The sequence below is a fragment of the Ursus maritimus genome, unplaced genomic scaffold (genome assembly GCF_017311325.1).
Source record: "Ursus maritimus isolate PB19 unplaced genomic scaffold, ASM1731132v1 scaffold_24, whole genome shotgun sequence".
In the NCBI taxonomy this organism is placed as follows: domain Eukaryota; kingdom Metazoa; phylum Chordata; class Mammalia; order Carnivora; family Ursidae; genus Ursus; species Ursus maritimus.
In genome coordinates this window covers 6,971,571-6,996,977 of record NW_024424897.1, presented here as the reverse complement: position 1 = coordinate 6,996,977, position 25,407 = coordinate 6,971,571, and the positions used below count along the sequence as shown (strand labels likewise).

General features: G+C 54.2%; 1 protein-coding gene across 1 annotated transcript; it reads left to right on the top strand.

The window, feature by feature from the left end:
- The first annotated feature begins 192 nt into the window (after nt 1-192).
- DNAI2 (dynein axonemal intermediate chain 2) lies at nt 193-20,444 on the top strand. The gene is made up of 12 exons (XM_008693952.2): nt 193-567; nt 1,983-2,144; nt 3,179-3,300; nt 5,902-6,044; nt 6,967-7,080; nt 10,273-10,412; nt 11,652-11,774; nt 14,114-14,337; nt 17,533-17,668; nt 18,139-18,285; nt 19,039-19,266; nt 20,358-20,444. The coding sequence occupies exons 1-12, from the start codon at nt 385-387 to the stop codon at nt 20,442-20,444; spliced, it is 1,809 nt and encodes a 602-aa protein (XP_008692174.1). The 5' UTR covers nt 193-384.
- Nucleotides 20,445-25,407: the final 4,963 nt, after the last annotated feature.

The window sequence follows — 25,407 nt, the reverse complement described above, 5'->3', positions numbered from 1 at the left end:
TTTTATTTATTTATTTTTAAAGATTTTATTTATTCATTTGAGAGAGAGAGACAGCCAGCAAGAGAGGGAACACAAGCAGGGGGAGTGGGAGAGGAAGAAGCAGGCTCATAGCAGAGGAGCCTGATGTGGGGCTCGATCCCATAACGCCAGGATCACGCCCTGAGCTGAAGGCAGACGCTTAATGACTGAGCCACCCAGGAGCCCCTCGGTAGATGATTTTTTAAAATGCAGATGTGGCTTCTGAACAAATCCCCTAGGACCCCTCCCGTCAACCAGACTGGGAACCTGGAGGCACCCCCGGTGAGGCCTGTGGGGACCGGGAAGCAGCCAGGTGGGGGCCCCTGACCGCACACCCTCCCTCTGCTCCCCACAGCCACCGGAACCATGGAGATCGTGTACGTGTACGTCAAGAAGCGAAGCGAGTTCGGGAAGCAATGCAACTTCTCGGACCGCCAGGCCGAGCTGAACATCGACATCCCGCCCAACCCTGAGCTGGCCGAGCAGTTTGTAGAGCGGAACCCGGTGGACACGGGCGTCCAGTGCTCCACCAGCATGTCGGAACACGAGGTGGGGCCCTGCCCCGGGGCCCGGGCCGGTGGAGGTGTGGTCGGGCAGGGTGGGCCTGGGTGACTCATCTGGGTGACTGGAAGCCAGTGAGAGTGGCCCAGTACAGATGCTGCCAGTATGAGGGCAGAATGGCCCCATGACCCACCACGGTGCCCAGGGGCAGGAAAAGACGCCGCACCAGCCCTTCCCTGGGCAGGTGAATATGACTCGGGATGCTCGCTCTCCCGTGGGCTCTGGTCTCACCCCGAAGACTCTTACTAGATTCGTCGCAGGCATGTGGTACAGCTGGGAGAGGTAAATTGAGGGAGTGGGGATTCGGATCTACAAGCACCTGCCCAGCTTGTGGAAAGGAAAGGGGGCTGTGGAAAGTTCTGTCAGAGGGGCCTCCATGATAGGAGAACAGAGCCTCATGGTACAGTGTGAGCTCCCTGCCTGTCTAAGTGGGTGTGTGAGCCGCCTCGATTATGCCAGACGCTGCAGAGAGAAAACTAGTTTGAAGGAGAGAAGCCACTTGGTCAGGTCCCAAATCAGCCCCGTGAAAATCACACTTGATTTGGCCAAAAACGCTTTGTGGGTGGGTAACTCACGGTTCAAACGCACTGAGTTCCTTGCTTTCCCAGGGCTCATTGCTGTCACAGGGACCAGGGTGATGCCGTCCACGGAGCAGCCAACTAAACAGGATGGCCTCTCCACCCTGTGCAGACTTGTCGCTTTTGCGAGCCCTGGCTTAGGAAGGAAAGGAGGAGGAGAGTGACTGCTTCCTGGGTTTTGGGGTGATGAGAAAGTTCTGGAACTAGATGGTGGTGATGGTGGCACAACGTCGGGAAGGTCCTTAATGCCACAGAATCATACATTTTTCAGTGGTTAAAATGGTAAATTTTATATGTATTTTACCACAATTTTTAAAATGGGGCGAAAATAGAAAGGAGTCAAAGTGACAAGTTTAAGGGATAAACTACACCTGTATCTACCATCCGCCCTGCCGCAGAGAACGGGCAGAGCAATCCCCACCCTCCATCATTTCCATGTGTCACTGCCCGTGACATTGTACACGGTAAGCCAGAGCAGGCTCCTTCGCTGCTTTTTCTTTGGGATCGCACAGAACAGATGTGTGGGCTCCTCTGGTCCATTAGGGTTTAGATAAAGTCAGACCTGGATTTTCCAGGGTCCCTGGCATCAGCCGCAAAGCTGCTAGCTCTGTAGGGTGTCACTTCCGTGGCTACCTGTGACCACCTGAGGACCAGAAAGTTCCTTGCTGGAACCTGACAGTATTGTGGCTTTGGCCAGGACACCTCATCGGTCCATCCCCAAGTGTTTGGAGCCCGGGGGCGGGGGCCCCAAGATCCTGGTTGGCGGAAATGGCCCCGTGTTTACACATGGGGCAGGCATGTTCTCACCCTTGGCTCTTGGTTCAGGCCAACACGGAGCGGTTTGAGATGGAGACCCGGGGGATTAATCATGTTGAGGGGGGCTGGCCCAAGGATGTGAACCCCCTGGAGCTGGAGCAGACGATCCGGTTCCGCAAGAAGGTGGAGAAGGACGAGAACTACATCAATGCCATCATGCAGCTCGGCTCGGTAAGGCCTCCTTCAGCTCCAGCCATCACGCCAGCTCCCTGCCTCATGTGAAGCCCTGGGCGTGCCTGGCACTGTGCTCGGCTCCTGTGGCTACTCGGGCAAGAGTACTGACTACCTTCAGGAACCTTCTACCCGGAAACAGGCAGACCACTCCACAACAGCAGACCAAAGGGGAAGACAGGAAGGTGCAAGGGCTGGGCAGGCTTTAGGAGGAGTCTGACAAGTGCTCCCCTTAAGCAAAGAGGACCCCCAAAGAACCCCTCCCAAAAGCCACCTGCCAATAGGGATCATTCATTCATTCATTCATTCAGCACATTTGGACTGAGCTTCAAGCCTCTGCCAGGCACAGCAGAGACTGCAAAAATGAGTTGCAAAAAAAAAAAAAATTGCAAAAGTTCATATACATCCTGCCCCAGAGTTTATAATCCACTGGAGGTCAAAGACAAATACAGAGATATCTCCGTATAATGTAGAAAAACATGCTGTAAAATGAGGGATGACTTGCTATTTTTTTCTATAAGGAAGAAGATTTGATATCATGCTAAAGGGATCAGGGAAGGCTTCCTGGAAGAGGAGGCACATAAGCTTGGTTTTCCTTGTTGGACATCTGGAAAAATGGAGAGGGCCCTCTGGGTGGCAGAACCAGAAGATGGGTGCTGTATATGGAGTGATTACTAGTTCTGTTTGGCTGGAAAGTGTTTCTTCACCTTTGTTTCATTGTTGTCCCCCAATGAACCTTTTTAGACATTTTTTCCTAATTGCCTTCCCCATGAAATTTTAATACCATATGTACATTGTTTATGTACTGTATATATATCTGTGCTTTATACATAACAAGTAATATTATTTTACCCCCCAAAACCAATTTTCACGAAACCCCTTGGAGATGATGGTGCCCCCATGGAGAATGCAAGGGCTGGAAGGATGGGAAAGACCGCTGAACAGGTCTTGTCCCTCCCAGACTCTGTCTCAGTCCTGGTCAGGCTGCAGGAACCTCCCTTTCCTGCCAAGAACTCCCGCTCTGTCCTCCGCAGATCATGGAGCACTGCATTAAACAGAATAATGCCATTGACATCTACCAGGAGTATTTTGACGACGAGGATGCGGTGGAGGTGACGGAGGAGGCCCCTTCAGCTAAAACCATCAACGTTTTCAGGTACCTCTCTAGCTAGGCAGGTGTCTGGCCAATCTCTGTCGCCCCTACAGCTGCAAGCTTCTAAAGGTCACCCCTTGCCGATCACCCCATGCCGTGGGTGCAATGCCCTCCGTGCTCCGAGCTTGGTAAGGAGCAGAGCAATAGAACAGCCAGCAGCCCACTGGTGCTTACCTCGGGGGCAGGTCTGGTTGATGGAAAAGGAGGGCAGACGGCGAGGGAAAGACTAAGGGAATTTGCAAAGCTGTGTGCAAGCCGGGTCGATTCATGCAGGGCAGAATGAGTACAAAGTGTGGGACATCCGTGCCCCAGCAACACTGTGGACAAACAGGACCCTCGTCCCACACTCACGGGAGCGTACCTGGTAATAACCTCCAAGGACGGCGCTTTGACAACAGGGCTTTCTCCCATAGTGTGTGTGGAATCACTGTGTATGTGGACATTCACTGCAGCGGGGCGTGTGCTAGCCAGAGGCCGGAAGCAAGCTAAATGCATTGGTAGGGGACTCCTAACAATTCTGGTAGGCGCACACCGTGGAATGCCACGCAGCTGTCAGAATGAAGGTGCCAGCCTGTTCTGGGACAAGATTTAGTTTGTGTGAGCCCGTCCCAACACAACTAGGAAGGACCCTTTTGTGATCCAGGGCTGAATCGCAGTGTGTGGAGCAAGACCAAGGGCTGCCAGGAGAGGGGCCGGGGCGGGGCTGCCCTTCCTGCTGCGCCTGCCCTGCTGGGGTCTGACCTTCCACAGGGATATCTTAGCAGGATGGTGGGTTAGACATCATCCCATCCAACCTCTACGTTTGACAGATGAGGGGACTGACCCCAGGGAGGGGACGGTGCTCAGGACACACAGTGGGTGGGTGACCCAATCAAGGATGGGACTCTGGTCTCCTGGATTCCAGGCTGCACTCCTCTCACTCTAACAGTGCTCCCGGGAGGAGTGAAGTGGGGGAATCAGGGGGTGAGAAAGTTATTCGGATTCCCACTTTCCTTCATTCCTTCTGATTTCTTCAAGGACAAAGTCTCAGATTGGGCCTTTTCTACTTCTTGCTCATTCCCCTTCCTTCCCTCTTTTTTTTTTTTTAATTAAGAGTTTATTTTTCAGAGCAGTTTTAGGCCCACAGCAAAAGTGATTAGAAAGTACAGTGAGTTCTCATCTGCCCGTCCGCCCCGCACCCCCACATCCTCCCCACCATCAACACCCCCGCCCAGGGTGGGGCCTTTGTCACCGTCATGAACCAGCGTTCTGATACAGCACAATCACCTGGCAGGCTTATAAACAGAAGAAGTTTCTTTCTCACAGCAGCTCTGGAGGCTGGAAGTCCCAGATCAGGGTGGTTGGGTTCTGTGTCTGGTGAAGACCCACTTCCTGGTTCACAGGCGGCCATTTTCTCACTGGGAACTCACATGGCAGAAGGGGTGAGGGAGTTCTCTGGAGCCCTTTATCAGGTGCTAATCTCATTCTGAATGGCTTAGGACCGAATTACCTCCTACAGCCACCCCCCTAATACCATCCCCTTGGAGATTAGGTTTCCACATATGAACCTGCGGGGACCTGGGGGGACTCAGCCTGTAGCACCCCAAAGTCCATAGTTTACATTAGGGCTCACTCCTTGTGTTGTACATTCCGTGGGTTTTGACAAATGTATCATACAGAATAGTTTCACTGCCCTCAAAGTCCCGTGCTCCACCTACTCATCCCTCCCTACCTCCAAACCCTTGGCCAACGCTTGATCTCTTTACTGTCTCCATGCTTTTGCCTTTTCCAGAATGTCACGTAGTTGGAATCATACAGTTTTGTGACCTTTTACAGACTGGTTTCCTTCACTTAATGATGTGCGTTGCGTTTCCACCCTGTCTTTTCGTGGCTTGATAGCTCATTTCTTTTTAATGCTGAGTAATATTCCCTTGTCTGCATGGACCCTGGCTTATTTATCCATTCACCTGCTGAAGGGTGTCTTGGTTGGTTCCAAGTCTGGGCGATTATGAACAAAGCTGCTGGAAACATTCACATGCAAGATTTTGTGTGGACAAAAGTTTGCAACTCTTTTGGGCAAATACCGAGGAGCAAGATTGCTGGATCCTCTCTTTTCCCTTTTATGTCAATAGCAATGGGAAATCAGGCCTCAGGCTCAAAAGTTTCAGCAAATGGAAATATCGGACTGGAATTTAATATGTTTTATTTCCATGGATTTAGTGGTCATCATTGCCTTCTGTTTATGGCTGGTGAGAGTGGATTTTTTATTAAGGGAGTCCTCTAAACTTTGTTCTTAAACTAAATTTCTCTGTGGGGTGTCTGGGTGGCTCAGTCGGTTTAGTGTCTTACTCTTGGTTTGGGCTCAGCTCATGATCTCAGGGTCATGAGATTGAGCCCCATGTCAGGCTCTGTACTGATCATGGAGCCTGCTTGGGATTCTCTCTCTCTCCCTCTCCCCTGCTCTCTCTCTCTCTGAAAGAAAGAAAGAAAGAAAGAAAGAAAGAAAGAAAGAAAGAAAGATGAAAAAAGTTTTCATAAAGAAATAATTGAGTAAATAAGAGGTAAAGAGGTGTGGGGAGTCTTCCACTTCCATTCTAGTCTTCTGCCTCTTGCTCTTCCGTAAAGGGATCCCCAGGAGATCAAGCGGTCAGCCACACATCTCTCCTGGCACCCTGATGGCAACAGAAAGTTGGCCGTGGCATATTCTTGCTTGAATTTTCAACGGGCACCTGAGGGCATGAGCCACGAGTCGTACATCTGGGACCTGGGTGAGAAGCAGAGGGGTCCGGGTGGCCGGGAAAGCTGAGGGGGGGGCAGGCAGAGGCCAGGAGAGCACAGGAGTGGAAGGTAGAAGCCACAGGCCTGGAAGTTGGCCGTGGCATATTCTTGCTTGAATTTTCAACGGGCACCTGAGGGCATGAGCCACGAGTCGTACATCTGGGACCTGGGTGAGAAGTAGAGGAGTCCGGGTGGCCGGGAAAGCTGGGGTGGGGGGGACAGGGAGAGGCCAGGAGAGCACAGGAGTGGAAGGTAGAAACCACAGGCCTGGGACTCTCACAGGCCACCTTTCCTGGCATTTGTCCTTCACCCATGGCCGGGAGGGGCTGTGGGTCCACTTGGGAGCAACACCCTTGTTGACAAAAGGACTCACTCCAAGAGCGCGAGCCTGGCAGGGAGCCGGCAATGGGGGGCTACACGCTGTCAGATGTCCCTTCACTGTCCCCAGCGTGAAAATACACGTTAGTTGTTACGAGTAGGAGTAGGTGCCAAGCTCAGAACTGAGCACATGACACTCTTGAGCAACCCAACAAATGCTTACGGCAACCTGGGGGCCGACTCCACCATTAGCCCCCCCCCATACAGACAAAGAAACTGGCTTGGAGAAGTCAGGGAGAGTTGGCTTTAAGTAAAAAACCTTGTGGTCACACCTGGTTTTCTACCAAACCCACAAAATGGACACACACACACGCTCCTGATTACCAGAAATAAAACCACTAAAAGAGCCCCTAGGGTGAAGAGTGCCAGATGCTGGTCACCGGGGCCTAGAGGTGGCAGCCAGGAGGGGTTTCCAGTCTTCCCCCCACCCCCGACCCCTGTCCTTCCTACCTCCTACCTCTAGAAGGGTTCAACTGTTTGACTCTGTCCTTTGCTTTCTAGACCCAGTAGGACCATTTTTTCTTTGTCTTACAGAAAACCCCAACAAGCCTGAAATTGTCCTGAAGCCGTCCTCTCCTCTTGTCACCTTGGAGTACAACCCCAAGGATTCCCACGTGCTTCTGGGAGGCTGCTACAATGGGCAGCTCGGTAAGGAAGGGCCTGGGGCTTGACCAGGAGCCAGCCCAACCCCCGCCCCTGTCCACCAGGGCCCACATGCCTGCCCGGGCCTCCCGCAGGGCACAAAGGGAGGTGGGGACTTCCCACAGCGGATGAACTCCAGACATCCGGGCGAGTCGGGGCTTGCTGATAGCTCAGCTGTGTCTCCAGTTCAAGTAAGTCTGAAACAAGTTCAGAATAAAAAGTTTTAAGAAAATTATAGGTCAAATATAAAGTCAAGGAGAATTTCCGCCCACCTGTCCCCAGCTGGCATAGAGTAGCTGGGGGCAAAGGGGTAATGAGACCTATGAGGAGGTCCATCTCGGGAGAGGCAGGCAGAGACACCTGTACGAGAATGGGTGTAAGTGATTCCCACCATGCACAATGAGTGGGGACATGTTCCCTTCTCCTTTGATAATCGGGAGCGTTTGGTACTAATTCTTCTTTAAATGTTCAGTAGAATTCACCAGTGAAGCCATCTGGTCCTTCCTTATTGGAAGTTAAAAATTGCTAATGCAACCTCTTATTGATTGATTGACTGATTGATTGATTTAGAGAGCATGGGGTAGGAGCAGAGGGAGAGGGAGAGAGAGGATCTGAGGGACACTCTGCCCTGAGCACAGAGCCAACCCTGGGCTCTATCTCACAACCCTGAGATCATGACCTGACCCGAAATCAAGAGTCAGAGGCTCAACCGACTGAGCCACCCAAGCACCCCTCTAATGCAGCCTCTTTTTTTGTTCTAGATTGCTTCACACTTGCTATGTCTTCTTGAATCAGTTTTGGTAGTTCCGTCCCCCTTTCTTTCTGTTTCTCAGATGGATCATCTCAAATGACCTACGTCCAGCTCAGGGGGGTCTTCTGTCTGCTCAACTGTGTTGTTGAGCCCCTCCACTGAATTTTCATTCCAGTAAACATATTTTTCAACTCCAGAATCTCTATTTTGTTCTTCCTTTTAAAAAGAATTCCTATCTGGCTGGACAGGGACTTCACTTCCTTACTCCACCGCACCCGTCTTTGCTGAGAGCCTCTGTGTGCCTGTTTGAGCATGCCTGCGACACTGAGCCAGGCGGCTGCCAGCCCCGCCTGAGCCTCTGTGCATAGCCTCAGGGTCAGCCAGGGGCAGAGCTTAGGACCTCCTCTGTTCTTTCCTGAGCGTGTGCATGGCTCTGGGCACGCATGTAGCCCCCTACCCAGGCAGGTGCCCTTCTGGATCTCCAGAAAGATGTCGGAGATTTTCAAAGCCTCTATGGACATTGTGTCCTCCAGGCTTGCCCTTTGAGCTTTGTGGTTAGTTTGCTGTTTGCCCACCTGTTACCCACCACTTCAGGAAGCTGCAAAGTTAATCAGTTGCCTGTAATTATCATTCTTTTCAACAGTTGCTTCCATAATAAGACTTTTTTTCACTCGGCAAGCTCCAAGTCAGGTCGAACACATACAGCTTACAGGGGAACCACCACACAGGTCAGATAGTCACCGTTCTTTGGACAGGAGACTCTGAATGAGCTCTGGCCACATTACCCCTCCTGTGGCTGCCAGGCTTCAGGTTTTCACCAGGAAGGAGTAATGTTATTTTTTTTTTTTTTGAGGCTGCCGTGGGACTCAGAGAGTGTGGGGTCTTAACGAGGGCAAGTTAAAAATGCTACAAAACTCAGTGTCCTTACTAACATTCAACTTTCTCCTGAATACCTTCCGGATGGCTGCAAGCTTTTGGCTAACTTGTTCTGAGAAAGTTGACCGACGTTTGTTGCCAGTTTTCTCATTGCTTTTATGGAGGAGAAGATTTTCAGAGGTCCTTAGTCTGCTGATTTTGCTGATGGAACACCTAGAAAACTGGTTTTTGGATCCCTAGGGAGGTTGGAAAGAAGTTGCCCACATGGGCCCTGGCTGCCTGCCCACCCTCCACCTCTGGCCCCCAGGCAGCAGACACTCAGCCTCCATGGCTGCACCCCAGGCCTGATGTGACCTTGGGCCTGAGAAGGACTCCCTACCCTCCTACCTTCACATGTTCTCTTCCTTCCCCTTCTTCCTCCCAGGGTAGGAGCCAGATGGCAGGGAAGCTTCTTAGACACTCTTCTGAGGCCTCTGACCCTCTCTCAGACCTGCCGCCTCCTGCCCGGGAACAGACATGAGCTCCCACAAGTCTCCCTGCCAAATTACCTGGTCCCAGAGTTCTAGAAAATGAGCGGAGCCACTGTGCCATGATTTATTCAGGAGCCTTGCCTTGCTCATTATTCATAACCCCTTTCAGGGTTTTTCATGCCAGCTCAGAGCAGCCAGGGCTCTGGGGTTCTGCTGCCTGTGAACCCCCGAACTCTGCTCTGCCCAGGCTGAGCAAGCTTAGCTAAGAAAGTCCATATCTGGGCCAGGCCAGTCCAGGGGCAAATGCCTTGGACTTTGATTCCCTAAATCAAAACATAGATCATGTTTTTATTGCTTTCCTAGAAATAGTTTTGTGTAACAGACTGGGTCCTCGCTGCACATTTGTGGAAAAATGAGAATGAAATCTGCCAAGACAGAAACTAGATATGTTTTGAGGCTTTCTTGGTAAAGCAGCAGGGGTGATGCCCCGGTAATGGGTGTGAGCAAAGGGTCTGTGAGCTGCATTCCCATCTCCCAACAGGGGCAGCCAAGGTGTGGAGGATTAAAGGAAAGGAGTTTATGTAGCAGGAGAGATTTGCCTCAGTGTTCTTACTTTCAGGAGCCTTTCTCTGGGGTGGAGACACTCTTCTCTTTGGCTGGCCCGCCGCCCCCCCATCCTAGGCTCATCCTCCATCCATGCTCCTTCTCACTCCTTCCAGGAAGCTTGCCCTGACCACCGCCATGTGTCCCTCACCGGAGCAATCCCAGCATGGGCTCTACTTGCAGTCCCCCTTCCTGCCTCTCAGGGACAGGGACAGTCTTACTCCCAGAGGCTTCCCGAGGGCCTAGCGTGGTGCTCAACACAGGACAGAGGCTCAACGGAAATGAGCGAAGCTTGCACTCTGGGAGCCTTTCCACAGAGATTGTGTGGGAACTTCAGGGGTCAGTAGGAAACTCAGGCAGGTTGGGACCGAGCCCTGATTCTAAAAAAACACACACCTGCCAAACCAAGAAAAGCAGCATCCCTCCATTGCCTGCTTCCTGCACCAGGGAAGGGAGCCCGGCTTCCGTTCACCTTCCCCTCATTTTCCCCCCTGCTAGCCTGTTGGGACACCCGGAAGGGCAGCCTAGTGGCGGAGCTGTCCACCATTGAGTTCAGCCATCGAGACCCTGTGTATGGCTCCATCTGGCTGCAGTCGAAGACAGGCACTGAGTGCTTCTCGGCATCCACAGATGGGCAGGTACCTGCTAGCCATTGTAGGGGGCAGGATTGTGGGGAGCAGTGACACTTCCCTGCGTCCCCTTCAGAATCCCCAGGGGAACATTTCCTTTTTGCATTTTATTTTAAAATGGAAGAGTAGGTAATATGTGCACATGGAACAAAATCCAAAAGGTACAAAAGGACAGACAGACAGACACCTTGCTCCCACATTTGCCCACCAGCCTCCCAGCCCCCCTCTGCATAGACGCCCACCCGCATCAGCTTCTTACGGCTGCCTTCAGGGATAGTCTCTGTATACAGGAGCAAATACCCCTGTCTTCTTCACTCTCTCCCTGCACACCTCACACATAGGTAAATATCAGCACGTGACATTTTTCATTTAGTTAATGAAAGTTAAGAACTGCCTGAGAGGGGCACCTGGGTGGCTCAGTCGGTTAAGTGTCTGACTCTTGATCTCAGCTCAGGTCTTGATCTCAAGGTCGTGCGTTTGAGCCCTGAGGGGGGCTCCACACTGGGCATGGAGGCTACTTAAAAAAAAAAAAAAAAAAAGAACTGCATTGGGTATGCCATAATTTATTTAAGTGGATTTCAATATGTTGTCATTCTAAGAATAATGTTGCCAACAGTGTAATTTTTTTTGAAGATTTTATTTATTTATTTGACAGAGATAGAGACAGCCAGCGAGAGAGGGAACACAAGCAGGGGGAGTGGGAGAGGAAGAAGCAGGCTCATAGCGGAGGAGCCTGATGTGGGGCTCGATCCCAGAACGCCGGGATCACACCCTGAGCCGAAGGCAGACGCTCAACCGCTGTGCCACCCAGGCACCCCGCCAACAGTGTATTTTATATAGGTTTTTGCACACGTGTGAAGGCACACCTATAACATACAGTGGGATTTCTGGATCAAAGCATATGGGCATTTATAACAGTGTTATGTTTCGCCATATTGTGGGGAGGCTTTAAGAGTTCAGATTCCAGAGCACACATTTGGCAATTCTGATGCAATAGGTCTGGAGGGAGGCCCCAGCATCTGGATTTTATGAAGCTTGCCCATAACCCTGATGACCAGCCAGGTTGGAGACTGTGGGCCAGAGCAGTGGTTCTCCAAAACGTGTTTGTCCTGCAGGTTACTGGGCACCTCTCACATCCACCCCTTTGGCCCCAGTGTTTGGCCCCAGAAAGGTGGCAGGGGTAGGGAAGGCAAATGCCAGGAGAATCGAGGGACCTCTGGTCTCACAGTCGGCCCATCCTCCCATCAGGTCATGTGGTGGGATATCCGAAAGATGAGCGAACCCACCGAGGTGGTGATCCTGGATATTTCCAGAAAGGAGCAGTTGGAGAGCGCCCTGGGGGCCATCTCCCTGGAGTTCGAGTCTACTTTGGTGAGTGTCCCCAGCTCTCCCTTCCCCGACTTTCTATCGCTGGGGCAGCCAGAGCGGAGGGCAGACTACGAGTGCACTAGGCAGCTCCAGGGAGGGCCATCGCCCCTGTGGTCACCCTGGACCTGTGTGGTCTTTCCAAGGATGTTCCAGCAGGGGGCAGCAGAGTTTCTTGCGGAAAGTAGCAGAGCCACCTTATTCACACAAAGCTGAATAGAGGGCAAGCTTTTGCAGAGGACGGGATCCAGAAAGGCCCATTCTGTGGGAAGAGCCCTGTCCAGGACCAACATGGAGAGGCCAGGCCCTGCCCCTGCCTCGGGTGGGTCGCTTCACTTTCTGAAGGGAAGGACGAGATGTTGGAGAGGGAAATGAGGTCAGAGGAGGCTTCTTGGAAAACCGGAATGCAGGCACAGTTACAGCGTTTAGTGATGGGAAGGAACGGGAAAGAAATACCGTAATTGAGCAGTAATGTGAATGTGTCAAAGGACGGAAGCTTCTAGAAGCAGCAAATGAAGACCCCCCCTCCAAAGCAAGAAAACAACTTTCCCAGATGACTCTTGCCTTGGGCTGGTTCCTGGTTTATGTCTCTCTGAAGCCCAGGCCGGGCTTCCCTTGGGGATGATCCCTTGTTTGCTTTCAGGTCATGTGACATCATTCTCAGGCCCTTGGGAGGTGGAGGTGCTCTGGCTTCACCCCTGCCCCGGGAGTCCCCACCCAAGGCTGGGGAACCAATGCTGGTGAAGTGAGTTGAAAGACAATTTAACTGACCCCCACCCCTGGGCCTGGTAGTCAGGGTGGAGAGGACGCAGGGAAGCATTCTGTCCTGAAATCAGGGACGTCTAGAGCAAGGGCGGGATGTGGTGACCAGGCCACCACTAGTCCCCAGCTGTCCCGCACCTGTGACTGAGCACAGGCTGTGCTGGACACTAGACACTGTCCTATGTGATGAGCTTACATAATCACACACGACCGTCCTGAGGGATAGTGTTATTACTCCTACTTTCCAGGTAAACAGATGAGTCTCAGTGTGGTAAGTCATGCGATCTAGAACACGGGGCGTCTGGGGTTCAAACCCAGGGCTCTGACTCCAGGCGCAGGCTTGCCAGGCCGACCCCACCGAGAAGTCTGAGGCCGGCGACATGGGGGGCCATCCGGATCTGGGTGCTTCTCCCCGTTACTAGCTTGCAGGAGCCCTGCCGTTTATGTCCTTACTCACTCTTCCGGGCCTTTCAAGCTGTGTCTCTTTGCTTTCCTTTGACCCCCAACCTGGAGTCCAGTTGTTGTTGTTGTTTTTTAAGATTTTATGTATTTATTTATCTGAGAGAGAGGGAGAGAGAGTGTGCACATGCGAGCGGAGGGAGGAGCAAAGGGAGAGGGAGAGAGAGAAGCTCAAGCAGACTCCTCGCTGAGCGCGGAGCCCCCTGCGGACTCGATCCCATGACCCTGAGATCGTGACCTGAGCTGAAATCAAATCAGACCCTTAACTGACTGAGCCACCGAGGCACCCCTGCTCTTCCTTTGTAAAGCCATGAATTCCCTTCCGTTTTAAAGCTGAATGCAATTCCGCCGCGTGGATAGACCGCATTTTGTTCGTCCATCCGTGTCACTGGGGTTGGGACACTTGAGTTGCTTTACCTCTTCGCTGCTGTGAATAAGGTGCTATGAACAGGGGTGTACAGTAGAGCCCAGTTTTGCAGGGAGTGACTGGGGGCTGGCTGAGGGGCTTTCTGGACTCAGGCTTTATACTCTTCTTTCAGTCATTCGCTTTATCTGTGAACAGACATTCAGGACCCGTACGGCCAAATGCCTAGTGGACACAGTGATGCTACATGAGGAGGTGTCCGTCATGGGCGCCTGGGTGGCTCGGTCGGGGAAGCATCTGCCTTCGGCTCAGGTCATGATCCCAGGGTCCTGGGATTGAGCCCCATGTCAGGCTCTCTGCTCAGCGGGGAGTCTGCTTCTGCCTGCCATTCTGCCTGCCACTCCCCCTGCTTGTGCTCTCTCTTTCTCTATCAAACAAATATAAAATCTTAAAAAAAAATAAGCGGTGTTCATCCCGTGGCTGCTGCTGAGTCTCTCCAGGGACTAGAGGAGTCTAGAGGGCTTCATTGAGATGGGCCCTTGAGCAGGTTCTCGCAGAGGGTGGGGTCTGATGAAGCCGGGAAGGGTGGAGGCAGCTCCTCAGGAGGGGCCAGGGAACAGCCTGAGCAGAGGCTTAAACCCAAGGCCCTCCCGGCACCTTCGGACCCTCCTCCCCGGCCCCAGAAGGCTGCTCGCCATGACAATGAANCCCCGAGCTGACGTTCATGGCGCCCTCCACTCCTGTGTCACCCCCTCCCCAGCCAACCAAGTTCATGGTGGGCACCGAGCAGGGCATTGTCATCTCCTGCAACCGCAAGGCCAAGACGCCAGCCGAGAAGATCGTGTGCACCTTCTCGGGCCACCATGGCCCCATCTACGCCCTGCAGAGAAATCCGTTCTTCCCGAAGAACTTCCTGACCGTCGGCGACTGGACCGCCCGCATCTGGTCAGAGGACAGCCGGGAGTCGTCCATCATGTGGACCAAGTAAGAGGGAGGGGGGGAGGGCCAGCCCAGGAGGCCCCTGAGCCTCCATGTGTCCCCCCAGAAAATGGAGAGAACACCCCTCCACACCCACCTGAGCTCGTGCCAGGAGTGGCCTAATCATGAAAGAATGTGCTTCAAACAGCCTTGGGTTAATTTTCATGACCTCAAGGCAACCCTGCAAGTAGGTAGCATTGCTCTTCTTGTCCCTCATTCTCTGTGTCAGGGGACAGGGCCACGAGGAAGCAAAGCTACTTGCTCCTGGTCCCTCAGCTCGTAAGGAGCTCAGGTGGGGTTTGAACCCAGGAAGCTTGGGTTAAGAATCGGGGCAGCTCATCAGGACGGCTTGGTGGGTCCCCTCGCCTGTGAGGGCGAACGCGTAGGAGCAGAGCGGGACAGAGCTGTGAGCTCTGTCGTTGGATCAGAGAAGCTGCTGGGCTCGCCCAGTCTGCCCAGAGGAGAGGCCAAGGGGATGCCGTGAGACTGAAACCCTCAGCGTGGTCCCACTGCCCCCAGGAGCGGGGGGGCGAGGAGAGCCACCTCCACAGAGATGTCACAAGGCAGGCAGAGCCCAGAGACCAGAGCCGAGGCATGAGGTGGGGGGACAGGTGCCCTTTCAGCCTTCACGCGTGGGGATCTGGGGCTCCTTTCCAGCTCACGTGGTCCCGGGTCTTGCAGGGTTGGTGCCACGGTGGACCCGAACGGGCACCTTCTCTTCCAGTGGTTCCCAAATCTGGGTGCTTCAGGATCTCCTGGGAGAAGTTATTATTATTTTTTAATCTAGACCCCAGGGCTGCTGTAGTCTATCTTGCCTTTGACCCAGGAACGGGCATGTTAAAGATTTCTCCAGCGGCTTTAGGACTCAGCCTGTCTTTGCTTTTGGAGCAGAAATCTGATCAAAACTCCCTATTCCACGGGGTGGAGAGGGACGCCCAGAGGGTACAGAGGATAGCGCTTTGCTCCGGGTCTCACAGGGAGTTAGAGGGCTCCACACCACCTACCTGGGTTCTGACTCTTTCATTATATATGTGTGTGTATACACACACACACACACACACACACACACGTAATACATTTATAAATATATATTCAACCATTTTATCAAGGTGTCATTGACATGGAAAAGACTGTACGTACTCACTGCATACAGCTCTATGAGTTTGGGGATAAGTGAAACCACGACCACCATCAAAGCCATAAACAAACCCATCGCCTCTTTCCTACCCCCTTTATTATCGTTATTCTTGTGAGTGGGGGGAGGTAAGAACACTCAACATGAGATCTGCCCTCTTAGCAGATTTCACTCTTTGGCACGGCGTTGTTAGCTAGAGGTATTACTAGATCATACTAGATCTCCAGAACTGATTTACCTTGCATAAATGAAAGTTCATACCCTCTGACCATCACCTTCTTGTTTCCGCCCCCCGCCCCCCGCCAGCCCCTGGCAACCAGGGCTCTACTCTCTGCTGCTGTGAGTTTGATTTTTTAAGATTCCACGTATAAGTGAGATCATGCGGTATTCGTCTTCCTCGGTCTGGCTCATTTCACTTAGCATAACACCCTCCAGGTCTATCCATGTTGCTGATCCCCTTTTGTAAGGCTGAATAATATCCCATTGGATCTGTAGACCACACCTCCTTTATTCGTTCATCTACTGATGGACGTTTAGGTTGTTTCCGTCTCTTGGCTGTTGTGAATAACGATGCGATGAACATGGGGCTGCAGGTATCTCTTTGAGGTTCTGATTTTAATTTCTTTGGATAAATACCCAGAAGTGGGATGGCTGGATCGTAGGCTAGTTCTATGTTTAATTTTTTGAGGCACCTCCACACTGTTTTCCACAGTGGCTGCACCAGTTTGCATTCCCACCAACCGTGCACGAGGATTCACTTTTCTCCGCAATCTCGCCAACACTATCTCTTGTCTTTTTTGATGATGGCCATTCTAACAGGTGTGAGGAGCTCTCTCCTTATGTGTGTGGTTTTGGTTTTCTTCTCTTTAATCCCTTTGTGTTTTTGATTTGCATTTCCCTGTTGATGAGTGAAGGTGGGCACCTTTCCATGAACCTGCTGGTTCAACTGCACGTTTTCGGAGAATTATCTGTTCAAGCCCATTGCCTAATTTTTAATTGGGTCATTTGGTTTTTTTTTTTTTTCTGTTGAGTTTTTTGGTATGAGTTCCTTATATATTTTGGATATGAACCCTTTGGATACAAGCCCTTTGGATATTAACCCTTAATGTCCCTTTGGGATATTAGCCCCTTATCACATATATGATTTGCAAATGTTTTCTCCCATTCCGTAGGTCGCTTTGTCATTTTTAGGCTCTGTTGTGCGGAATGTTTTACGTCGATGCGCCCCGCTTGTTTATTTTTGCTTTTATTGCTTGTGCTTCTGGCGCTATATCCAGGAAACGGCTTCCAAAGCCAATGTCAAGGAGCTTTTCCCTCTGTTTCCTCCTAGGAAGTTTATGGTTTCAGGTCTTATGTTTAAGTCTTTAACTCATTTTGAGTTGATATTTTGTATATGGTGGAAGATAAGGGTCTGATTTCATTCTTCACGGCAGAAAGCTTTGAAAATCTAGATCCCACAAGTAGGAGGTATAGCACTCTTCCAATGTCAATATTAGGAACTTTTCTGGGCACACCGTTCTTCTGACTCCTTTCAGTGAGTCCCACGGCTGGAAGACTGGGCCCAGATCCAACGACATGCACCTGTCCCTGGAGTTAGCTGTGGGGAAACACCAGTGGCCAACCCCTCAGAAGGACCAGAGCTTTTTTATTTTTTAAGATTTATTTATTTATTTATTTATTTATTTATTTATTTATTTATTTATTTGCGTGCAAGCAGGGGGAGGGGCAGAGGGAGAGGGAGATAAGCAGACTCCCTGCTGAGCACAGAGTCCAACATGGGGCTCAATCCCAGGACCCTGAGATCATGACCTGAGCCGAAATCAAGAGTTGGATGCTTAACCAACTGAGCCCCCCAGGCCCCCCAGGACCAGAGCCTTTAAAATGCAGACTGTGGACTACTAGTGAGCGAGTTGGCATGGTTAGGAGTCAGACACAAGAAAGAACTTCCTGCCAGCAATGAGACCCTGGAGTCCAGGGGGTCTGGATGACCAGAGCTGTGGCTCAGTGGCCTTTCTATCCCTCCCAACCATAGCGGTCCTTGACCAGTGACCCCCGGTTCCCCACAGGTACCACATGGCTTACCTCACCGACGGCGCCTGGAGCCCAGTGAGGCCGGCGGTTTTCTTCACCACCAAAATGGACGGGACCCTGGACATCTGGGACTTTGTGTTCAAGCAGTGTGACCCTGCCCTCAGCCTGAAGGTCATGTATATCCCCCTCCCCATGCGTCCACGCCCTCGGGGTCTCGTGGCCCAGCAGAATCACCTAGGGGAATTTAGAAAGAAAAGAGAAGCAGAAAGCCTGGCCTGTCCTCCCGCCAGACCTACTCCTCCAGCAGCCCTCGCGTGGGCTCCTGGCAGCTGACCCTTCCAGCCTAAGCTAATGTCATATTTGCATAGCTGGAGCCGAGCCCTGCTGGCTTGGGCCATGGAAGGGCATGGGGTTTGGGACACTGCAGGATGGCCCAAAGCGGGGGTGAGGGGGGTGGAAGATGAGCGAAGGAGGCAAAGGGTCTTGACAGCCAATCTCAGAGTGTGACCCTCGTTTTGTTAGTCAGGGGAGTCACCGAGGGTGTTTGAACACAGAGCTTGGCGAAGCGCCCCCCTCCCCAGGGCCCAGATCATCGGACGAGGCTCTCCTCCCCAACCGCGTCTGCCTGGCCCCTCCAACAGGTGTGCGACGAGGCCCTGTTCTGCCTCCGGGTGCAGGACAACGGGTGTTTCATCGCCTGCGGCTCTCAGCTGGGGACCACCACGCTGCTGGAAGTCTCCAACGGGCTGTGCACGCTCCAGAGGAACGAGAAGAACGCAGCTTCCTCCGTAAGTGCCCGGTGCTGACCCGGCCCAGGCCGAGTAGGCTGGCCAGGGAAAAACATCAGGCCCTCCCTCTCACCTCCTGGGAAATGCGTGGACCTTTGGGGAGGGGGCATGGTGTCCCCAAAATGAGCATGGTAAGTGGGGTCAGGAGTGTGTGGACCCGGCCTGGCTTCCGGGCCCAGGAGCACAGCAGCCCTGGGCAAGTCACCTCACCCCTCCGGGCTTGTCGCCGTCAATAGGTCAGTGTGTCTGGCTTCACAGATGACATCTCTTTGCAGGTGACCCTGTCAAACAAAGGCTCAGAGATACCATTAGAGAAGACAGAGGGAAGGCGGGGGTCCTGGGGGAGGGGGCTGGGAGGCTGAGGTCCGTCACTACACCCCCCACCCCTGGGGGACACAGGAGGCATCTCCCCAGCACCATAGTCACACCGGGGAACTGAAACCCCTGGTGCCAAGGCCCTGGGCCAGCCCCCTGGCTCTGCTGGGACTGCGGGCCCACCCCCCAGCAGGTGCTTCCCCGGGCCCAGGGCCCCACAGGCCTGAGGGCGTTCTTCACGCTGTCGTCTATGTTCTGGGAACCTCTCGGAACTGGGCGACTTGGCAGCTCCGTTCCTGCCTCCTGACCTCAATGGCCAGCCCTCCTTTCTTGCCCTTAGCGTTAAGAACAGAGCTCTTTGGGGCTGCACTGAGCAAAGAGAAGTTGACCTGGCCCCCGCCCTCCTCCCATGGGCCTCCCTGTCCCCGTGTGCCCCAGATATTTGAGCGGGAGACCCGACGGGAGAAGATTCTGGAGGCCAGGCACCGGGAGATGCGGCTGAAAGAGAAGGGCAAGGCGGAGGGCAAGGACGATGACCAGAGAGAGGAGGAGACCGCCCTCAACCTGGAGCAGCTGGTCGCCAAGGCCGAGGAGGAGTTCTTCGACTTCATCTTCGCGGAGCTGAAGAAGAAGGAGGCGGAAGCCATGAAGAAGAAGCCGAAGCCTGTAGGGCCCCGAGTGGGGGCGTCGGGTTGTGGGGGGCACCGGGGGGGGGGGAGCCCCAGGCCTGGGTTCCTCCTGCTCGCTGACCTCCTGGGTGACCTTGGGCAAGTGGCCTCAGCAGGTGGGCCTTAACTTGTCCATCTGGCAAATGGGAGGAAAGACGCCCTTCCTCCTGAGAAACCCTAAGTCTCCAGGTGGACTGTCCCACTTTTGAGAGGCGGGTGGTGGACTCCTGGGTGCCGACGGAGCGGACAGGCTGGCGGAAGACAGACACGTGTGCAGAGAGGATAACTGGTCCCATCTCATGAGCCCTCCCCACTCTGTCTCCCTCCACTGGGGCTGGGGCCCAGCTGTGACGCCTGCTGCTCCTTTTGCATTGGGAAACACTTGGCTCTGAGAGGCCTTATTCTCACGCTGTCTGTGTGGCAAGGCCGGGCACAGACCTCCCTCCGCTTACCGCAGAGGCGAGACTGGAGTCCCAGCTCTCTGACCGTCCCGCTGTCCAGAAGGCAGTGCTGACAGTGGCACCTTCCACGGCGCAGTGCACCTGGCAGACAGCAGGCTTGGTGCTGCGGGTCCTGAAAGGAGCTCCTCCCACTGTTCAAACACTCTACTTGGAGAAGCCGGGCCTCGGAGGGGAGTGCAGTGCACAGAACAATCCTGCTTCGGCCTGCCTTTCTCTTAAGTCTTCTGCAGTTGGCCAGAAGGTCTGGGGTCAGGGCTGAGAGAGCGGTGCAGGGTCCTTACGCCCATTATTTCTAGTCCGGGTCACAGCCCCGTGAGGACTCCTGTCCACTTTACAGGTGAGGGGACCAAGGAGACTCAGGAGGAGCTAGCCCGAGGTCACCCAGGCAGCAGAGCGACAGAAGTAGGACTTGTACCCGAGTCTGTCCGATGCCCTAGGCCGTGCCCGCCGTCCACACCCATGGCTCTGAGCACCCACTAGATCCTCGAGGCCACGGAGCTGGTGCCGGTCTCCTGAGTCCCCGGCAACCCAGGCCTCCACCAGCTGGCGGTTTCGGCCTCAGGGGATTAACTTCTCAGGGTGCAGGGGAGGCCTGCCCCCCATCAATGATTCTGCCCTGTCTCTGCAGAAACATCAGGCTCTGGAGGCAGATGAGGAGGCGGAAGGAGAGGACCAAGGGGAGGAAGAAGGGGACCGTGCCGAGACTCCGATCTAGAAAGGTCAGGTCGGCCTTGCCCGCGGCCCCACTCACTCTGCGCCTCCGTGTCCCACCTCCTGGCACGGCGCTGGCTTCGAAAGTGGGTGCTGAGCTCCTCCCTTAAAGGTCAGCAGAGGGAGGGCTGGGGGAGCAGAGGGGCCCTGACCCGACCCCATGCCCCACAAAGGGCTGGCCCCCACTGACTCACTGAGTCCAGTCCCAAGGGACCCCTTGGAGGGAAGGAAGGGGCAGGGCTCATGCCCGAGCTGGGGACCCCTTCTCACAGCCAGCCGAACAAACCCCGCCTTTCAGCCTGGCCCTGCGTGTTCCCTCGGGTTCAGCTTCCCCAGGGCTTTTCAGGCGATCATTTTCCTTCAAAGCCTGCAGAGCCTCCAACCAGGCTAGCCTCAGCCGCGGCGGGGCCTCCGAAAGACCTGTGTGCAGGGAGAGGGGCTTCTCCTTCTCCCTTGCTGACCCTCCCCTTCACATGCAGCTCGGAAGCACAGTCCGTCCACTTCTAAAATGTCTCTGGGCAGCCCCGCTCCCCGACCCCCAGGCACGTTTACCTCTGAGAGGAGATGCACGAATGAATGCAGTTATTCTTGTATGCCTGCGAGCTTTCTACTCTCTTAATTCTCACAAAATTAAATGAATAATAACGGTGCTAACAGTGAGTGCTCATTGTACATTCTGTGCTGGGAGCTTTCCGTGTTCTCTCCTCTAGCTCTTCGTGCAGAATCCCTGGAAGGTCCGTACGCTGAGTGTCCTTACTCTCTAGGGGAACGATTGGATTCCGGGGGAGGTGTGGGGACTGGCCCGGGTCACGGAGCTAGCGCAGGGCAGAGCAGGGACAGGAGTCCAGACAGCTCAGTCTCCGCCCTGCACAGCAGGCACATGCAGGGCCCGTGGCGACACCGGGAACCGGGGCGCAGGAGAACATTCAGCGACCATTGCCAGAAACGTCCGTAGGCGAGAGGGCACCTCAGAGCCAGCTTGGCACCCAAAACTCCCCCAACCACCATTCATTTTGTGGGTGTCGGATGGTCCTAACAGGGACCCAAAGTGCCCTTTAAAATTTTGCCTGTGTTAAGACTCCTTCCTGGGGAGGGACCCAGGGCCAGCCACTCTTTGTGACCAAAGGAAAAACAAACATTAAGATGCCACTGTGGCCAGACGGATAAAATAATCATCGTGGGACATATTTATCAAGTGCTTGATCTTCATAACAGCCCCAGAAGGAACGCTATCCCCATCTGTAACCCCCAAGTCAACCATGTGCCACACGAGGCACAGAGAGAAGGGGCAATGCCCGAGTCCCAGGAAGAGGAGTGGGCTGGTTGGGTTTCTCCCTCCTGCCCGGCACTGCCATCCGAGCAGAGGGCGCCACACCCCATGTGTCTCGATCTGTACCGTCTCCTGGGACAGGTGCCTCACTGTGTGAGGACACGGGCAGCCCCAGAGCTGCCTGAGAGCAGTGGTTTCAACTAGGGGTGATTTTGCTCCCGACAGGACATTTGGCAATGTCTGGGCACATTTTGGACTGACATAAGTGGTCAGGGGGTGCTCCTGGCTTCTGGTGGGGAGAGGCCAGGGATGTTTTCCAACATCCCACAGTGCATAGGACAGGCCTCCCTGCAAAGAATGGTCCGGCCCAAATGTCAATAGTGCTGAGTTTGAGAAACCCTGACTTAGAGAAAAAAATTTATCCAAATGAAATGTCCGGGAAGAAAGTCACAACTCCCTGTTGCATCAGCCCAGGCCCACGGCCGGACCCCTTGATGAGTGTCTGGGACAATGAGCTCCAAGGGAGAACGTTCTTTTCTGTAATAGGTTTGGGGCCTTTGCCACGTGCTTGCAAAGGTGGGCCACCTGCTGGGACCAAAAAACACCTTCGCTGTGGGTACAGAGAGCACCCGGAGGCAGGGGTAGTGTTTGGGGAACAGGCATGGCCGAGGACAGGACGGCGGCCGCCATCACTGGGCAGAGGGTGGTGGGAGCTCAGTGGAGACGATGCACTGCCTGTCCTCATGGCCATGAACTTCACCTCCCTGTAAAATGGCGTCACCCAGAGCCCGTTGTGTTTAGTCTCTTGCAAGGGGAGCAAAACAAAACCACGAAGCATCACTGGAGAACCAGAGGCTGCTGGAAAAACCCACCCCCACGGGCATGGAATGCAAAACATTGATGGCGGGGCCTGGGTGGGGAAGCGGCGGCCAGACCCCAGGGTCCACCACGCAGTGAAGTCCCTCCTGTCAGTTGGTGCACACCTGCGGGAGAGTGCCCGCCTCTGGGTCCTGTTCTGCTCAGCTGACGCAACTGGTAAATATGCCACTTAGCCGATGGTACTCCAGCCCGCCGCTGTGACTGTCACTGTCCCACATTCACTTCTGGCTACTCTGGGGTACTAGGGCCCCCTCGCCCTTCGTTAGAGGCTCCTGGAGTGACACTGACGTTAGGCGAGGTCACCCCCAGGGTCAGACCAGCACCCCCCCCCCACCGGCTTTCCCTGGCTCCCAGAACCTGAGACCCAGGAGCCGGCACCTCTGTGTACTTACGGGCTGGAGACAACACGGTGGACAGAGGCAGACGGAAAGGGCTGGGCTTCGAGGTCGGCACCGCGCACGGTGCCAGGTGCTGAGCCAGAGCGGCGAGCAAGCAGACGCCGACTCTGCCCTGCGGGAGCCCGTACCTCCACGGGAGAGACAAGAGCAGACAAACACACAGGGAAATAGAGAAACACGGTTGCGTAGAGTGACATCTTTCGGGAAGTACAGGGTGCTTTGAGAGGGATGAGAACAGGAAGGGCTTTTGAAGAGGAAAATCCTTGGTGGGTGTCTTATTTCCCAGGAGCACTTTCATCTCCCCTCCCAAACTAGAAGTACCCTCGGCCCCTCACAAGTAGGGGTGGACTTCAGTCCCTTGGGCCCCAGAGGGTCACAGGGCTTTAGAAAGCGCTCAGGCTCATCAAAACCAGTGGATTCCAGCTGCGGGCAGGTTTGGAGGGAGGAGGAGGACGTCACACATCTCTGATCGAAAATACTGTTGCTTCGTGGAAATAATGGTCATGGATGACATCGACATTCGAGAGAACAGCAGTGGCCTCCTCAGAGGGCAGCTTCTGCCCGCTGAAGGCCTCAGGTATATGAAAGAAGATCTCAAGAGCTCAGAAAAGCCCGAAAAGGGGGAGAGGACATATAAGATGAGCTTTGAAGAAGCCATTTGTCTATGCCAGCCAGACAAGTAAGTGAAGGATGGACCTCCAGGACAGACAGACGAGAACAAAGCCAGGGACGATCAAAGGGAGCAGCCCATCTGGAAAGCTGCCCATGGCTGCGCACGGCCAGAGCAGGGGTGGGACGGGGGGATGGCCAAAGATGAGGCAAGGAAGGCCAGGACTCCAGGCTAAGGGACACGCTCCGTGTGGAAGGCCTCGGGGAGCCATGGCGGGATCTCAAGTGAGCTAATGACGCCCAGCTGTCTTTTAGAATGATGATGGTGGATCGGAAGGTACAGAAACCATGCAGGCTGCTATGGCCATGCAGAGGGGACACTGTGAAGTCCCAGGCTGTGGGCGGTGGCAGTGGAGATGCAGAGGAGGGACAGAAGCAATGGGAGAGGATGAGCGATCAGATTCCTGGGCAGTACTCAGTGTGTGGAGGGTACTGAGCTCTCACCAGGCGCCTGGCCCCTGCCGTTGTGGCGCTGCTTCTGATGGGTCTTTAAGGGCATAAGGGTCTGATATGGAGGACGAACAGAAATTTGGCAGAAGTTGGAAAGGGGGCACCAGGCAGAGGGACCTGTGTGCACGAAGTAGGACCCAGCACCGGCGTGTGTGGGAACAAACGAGCAGTCAGCGCGGAGGGGGGGAGCCTGAGTCTGTGGAGCGGATCTGGGAGATGAGGCCGGGGCGAGGGGCGAGGAGGTGTGGAGAGAGAGGTGGTGCATTTGCTTAAGCATTAGAGCTGCTCAAAGCGGGGAAGCCCCCAGGCAGGGGGCGCAGCAAGGGGCCGAGTGCTGCTCAGGTGAGAAGAGGTAAAGGCTCGAGCTGGGGGTGTGGACGGGGAGGAGAAACACCTGCAGAGGCCGAGACCAGGATCTGAATAGAGAGGATGAGGGGAAATGGGATGTGAATGATGGCTTAGGGGTGTCGTTGACAGAAACACAGAAGACAAGCGGAAGCCTCAGTTTGAGAACAGAGACAACATCGTGACGAGTCTCTAAGTAAGATGGGCTGTGGCCTCCTGCTCAGAAGCTTCTCCTATTTTTACCTCCATGAGCCATCCTGGGCGGGATTCATGCACGTGGAGAAACAGAAAAGAAAGAAGAGCTATGGGCCAAATGCCCAGGGCTCTCCTGCGGCTGATGCAAATAGATTAGGTTCAGGGTCTGGTGCGTAGGCCTGGGGGTGGTTTCTATCCACATAATGGGTCTTCAGACTTAGCCTGATTCTCGCTGCAGCACGCCCGTGTGCAAACCAGCCAGCCCTGGTGTGCAGCCTCGGGGGCAGCCTGGGCCAGAGCACAGAGAACAGGACAAAACCTTAGGGGACCCCTCCTCCTCCGAACGCAGGAGAGTTTGGTTTCCACCAAGCTTCACTTGGTTCATCTATGTGTCCAATCCAAGGCCACAGGTGGCTTCCTGCCACTGTTTATTAATAACTACACCTGACACTAGCTCCCCAGGGGCGGCTGGGGAAGCCAGTCCCAGGGCACAGGCTGGCATCATGCTGTGCTCCTGGATGTGTGCCAGGCTGTCTGAGACAGCCCTGGGGGAATAAATGACTCTTCCTTACCCAGCTCGTTCTGGGGAAGACATGCCCCGTGTGTTTCCCTCACACAGTCTTTGCAGGGGGCTTGCCTGGCTCAGCTTCCCCGGGGGGTGCAGGAGAAGGTAAGGAGGATGCACCATCAGGACCAGGAGGAGCTCCACCACCACCAGGGGGAAACCAAGGCCCAGAGCAGGGACCGGAAACACCGGCTCT

Excerpts from the sequence above, each read along its gene's own strand:
- DNAI2 (XM_008693952.2), top strand. The coding sequence starts at position 385 with ATGGAGATCGTGTACGTGTACGTCAAGAAGCGAAGCGAGTTCGGGAAG. Across the intron at positions 2,145-3,178 it reads CCATCATGCAGCTCGGCTCG|ATCATGGAGCACTGCATTAA; the intron begins GTAAGGCCTCCT and ends TGTCCTCCGCAG. Across the intron at positions 10,413-11,651 it reads CGGCATCCACAGATGGGCAG|GTCATGTGGTGGGATATCCG; the intron begins GTACCTGCTAGC and ends TCCTCCCATCAG.